Below are 3039 nucleotides of genomic sequence, written 5' to 3' on the forward strand. Positions count from 1 at the left end.
CGGACCATAGAGACAAAACATCGCGTGACACTCTAACAATACTAGCGACGATTATCAAAAAAAAAAAATCCAAGTAGATATGGCCGTTTTTTTCAGGGTTTAATTGTCATCATTTTTCGGTAAGCTGAATAGAATTTTCGCATGATTGTAGATCAGTCATTAAGAGATTTAAGTAGACCACAAGTCATTTGACGTGTTTTTATAATACTAATGAACCTCTGGGAATAACAATCGAGGTCCGTGTTGATACCATTCTTGAGCTAATTCTAAATTCAAACCGTCGTTATAATGATGGTATTCCAATCTAGGCCAAAGCTCTAGCCTATTGTATACAGCTCATCGAAACCCTGTAGTTGCTTAAATATCCCTTCATTTCCTCTGAACAAGATAGCTGTCTCAATCGTATATTTTTGCTTTACACGTCCATATTTCTACCGACTATTTAACCATTACTAACTTAAGATATGCACGCAGACATCTGTTCTGGATAATGGAAATGTTTTTTTTTTTTCTAAAACGGAAATCAAGCTAGCAGCTCCATTTTTTGTGATAGTTAAAAAAAAATAGGTTGTGGTGGCTGGGAGGTGCAAAGGCTGGCAAAAATGCGCGAAATAATCTTTGGCAATGAGCCAAATGCTGAATTGATATGTACGCGAGAGGATAGCTGAAGCTAGCAATCCCGAATATCCCACATTGCATCAGTAAAATTCACTAAAATAATGTTAAATAGGACTAAAACAGAATAATTTAAAATCGAAGCGAGGAGAGATTATCCAAAATTAATGTGGAATATTTTTTTCAAATTATGAAGTGCGAAATATATATATATATATATATGACCACTGGTTAATTATGCAAACCCCAATGCAGTATGGCACATAACTATATATAGCAGCGACCGCTAAAGTAAATGTCTATCTCGGGTAAACACACAAATAAATACAACGATAACATACGTATATAACATTTTCATATATTCACAAGAGATTTTTTACATGTAACAGTACGTACAATATTCAACAACATTGAAGTTAAGATGTGTTCTGCCTTGCGTCCAGGTAGAAGGACAAACGAACTAACGCATTATTACAACAATATATTTACTGTTTATACTATGGATACATTGTATACACGAATTATTATCACCGACATGCTCATTAAAATAAGCGCAAATAGTTACCAAACTGGAACTACATAAGCTTACGCAAACATACACGCAGGCACGCGCACGCATAGCTAGGCGTACAAACGACGTTACGCCAATCTACGAAACGCCACTAGCAGGCGGGAAGAGCAATAAGAAAGGTGGGGATTAAGACATAAATAGGACACTAGTGGCGGACCCTGGCCAATTTGTCAGGAGAGAGACAATAGACTCATTGTACATTTAGACAGAAATACACAAGAAGGATGCAACATCCGGCATGTGAAAGGAACATAACGAACGAGGACAGGCCGCTCGGGATTTGCTTGCATGGCAGAATCTGGCATGACAAGTAACGTCGTGAAGGCTGCTATTTCAACCTTTACAATCAACTAACATCAATTACAATATAGGGACGATCATGCAGCACTGCTTTAAACCATATATAACCACCTTTTGAGCATTTTCGGTCAGTAAGCTAGCAGCTTTAATTTATCTCGTCTAATCGTAAATCAGACAATAGGATCGACCTCTCGATGAATAGCAAGGTCTCCCATATACAGCTAAAGGTCGACCTCGCGACATCATCAGGACTTTTTTTAATTAGCAAGACATGGGTAGAAAATAGGTAATTGTGCTTTAAACTTTGGCGTATTTGACGAGTCCCTTCGACGAGAGTGACTATGTCAAGTGCAAATTGGCGTTTTGGCCTAATAGCGTCGTAGGTGAATCCTGAAGGACTCTAAGTAAATTTATATGTGTCTGATCTTTTTGGAGGTCTGTTCACCACAATGCAGTTTCAAGTTGCTGGCAATGGCCATAAATACCTCCGATGTTGTTACTGCTAAGGGTGTTTGAAGGATCCTATTTTGCACAGCAGCTTTAGGGCTGTTTACCACCCTCCGTGCCGGTGGTCCCATCCGTGACCATGGTGTTCTTCGTGATGTCCATGGTCATGGTGGACAACTTGGTAATGGTGTTCATTGTGATGGTGAAGCGGAACGTGTATGTGGTGCTCCTTCACGTGGTGATGTCCGTGATGACCATGGTGGCCATGCACGTGGTGCCTGAGAGTAACAGGAGATCGTATACATACGGTCAGCAAAAAAAAATTGAAGTCGTTTAAGCTATTTCGGGTGCATTTCATTTGTCACGAATAATAATAATACTAAGAATACAAACGCCATTTCACTCACGGAATGGGGATGGGTACGAATCGAGGAGCTACGGCTGCACCCAGCAGGGTAGCTCTGGCGAGTTTCTTAAGCCTGAATCCCGAGGCGGGATGGTGGAAGGCTAGGGCGGCTAGAACAGCGACAAATACGACACGACGAAGGGACGACATCTCTGCAAAAAAATAAAAAAATTAACAAAGAACAACGCAAAAGGTTAGCTTAGAGAATTATAGAAGCAGAGAGAGAGAGAGAGAGAGAGAGAGAGAGAGAGAGAGAGAGAGATCCTTCCTCAGCATCCCATACAGCTTGTCAAAGCTAAGCCAGATGATCCTTCACGAAGCCAAAAATAACCTTGTGACTGTAGACTGGCCTATTTAAATGACATCCTGTATGAACTACGGCCAAGATGGCAAAGTATAAACCTTGTTTCATTCTGGGAAACAGTACGCAAATCGAAATCCATTGCGTCAAACGCCATCATCACTATGGGAACTAACTGAACGCCGGACCATGATCTCGTTGCCCAAGCACATTGTCCTGTATGCGTCATCATAAACAACAAAAAGTGACATAGGCGTATCATATCCAGCATGGAACGAGATGCGAGAAGACTTCTATTGGAAGAAAGCATTTTCTTAGCTAGCGGCACGGTTTCAACAGCTGTTCTCGGTAGAAGACAGTTATTCCAGAGTTTATCCTTTTTCGTTACATCTCACTGAC

The 3039-nt window shown here is 40.6% G+C and overlaps 1 protein-coding gene across 1 annotated transcript; it reads right to left on the reverse strand.

The window, feature by feature from the left end:
• Nucleotides 1-953: 953 nt before the first annotated feature.
• LOC111269065 (uncharacterized) lies at nt 954-2766 on the reverse strand. Its single transcript, XM_086971941.1, has 3 exons — nt 2742-2766; nt 2341-2491; nt 954-2211 (listed from the first exon to the last, which is right to left on the reverse strand). Exons 1-3 carry the CDS (start codon nt 2749-2751, stop codon nt 2037-2039), a joined length of 336 nt encoding a protein of 111 aa, XP_086828067.1. The 5' UTR covers nt 2752-2766; the 3' UTR covers nt 954-2036.
• Nucleotides 2767-3039: the final 273 nt, after the last annotated feature.

Source organism: Varroa jacobsoni, unplaced genomic scaffold (genome assembly GCF_002532875.2).
Source record: "Varroa jacobsoni isolate VJ856 unplaced genomic scaffold, vjacob_1.0 scaffold_1349, whole genome shotgun sequence".
NCBI lineage: Eukaryota > Metazoa > Arthropoda > Arachnida > Mesostigmata > Varroidae > Varroa > Varroa jacobsoni.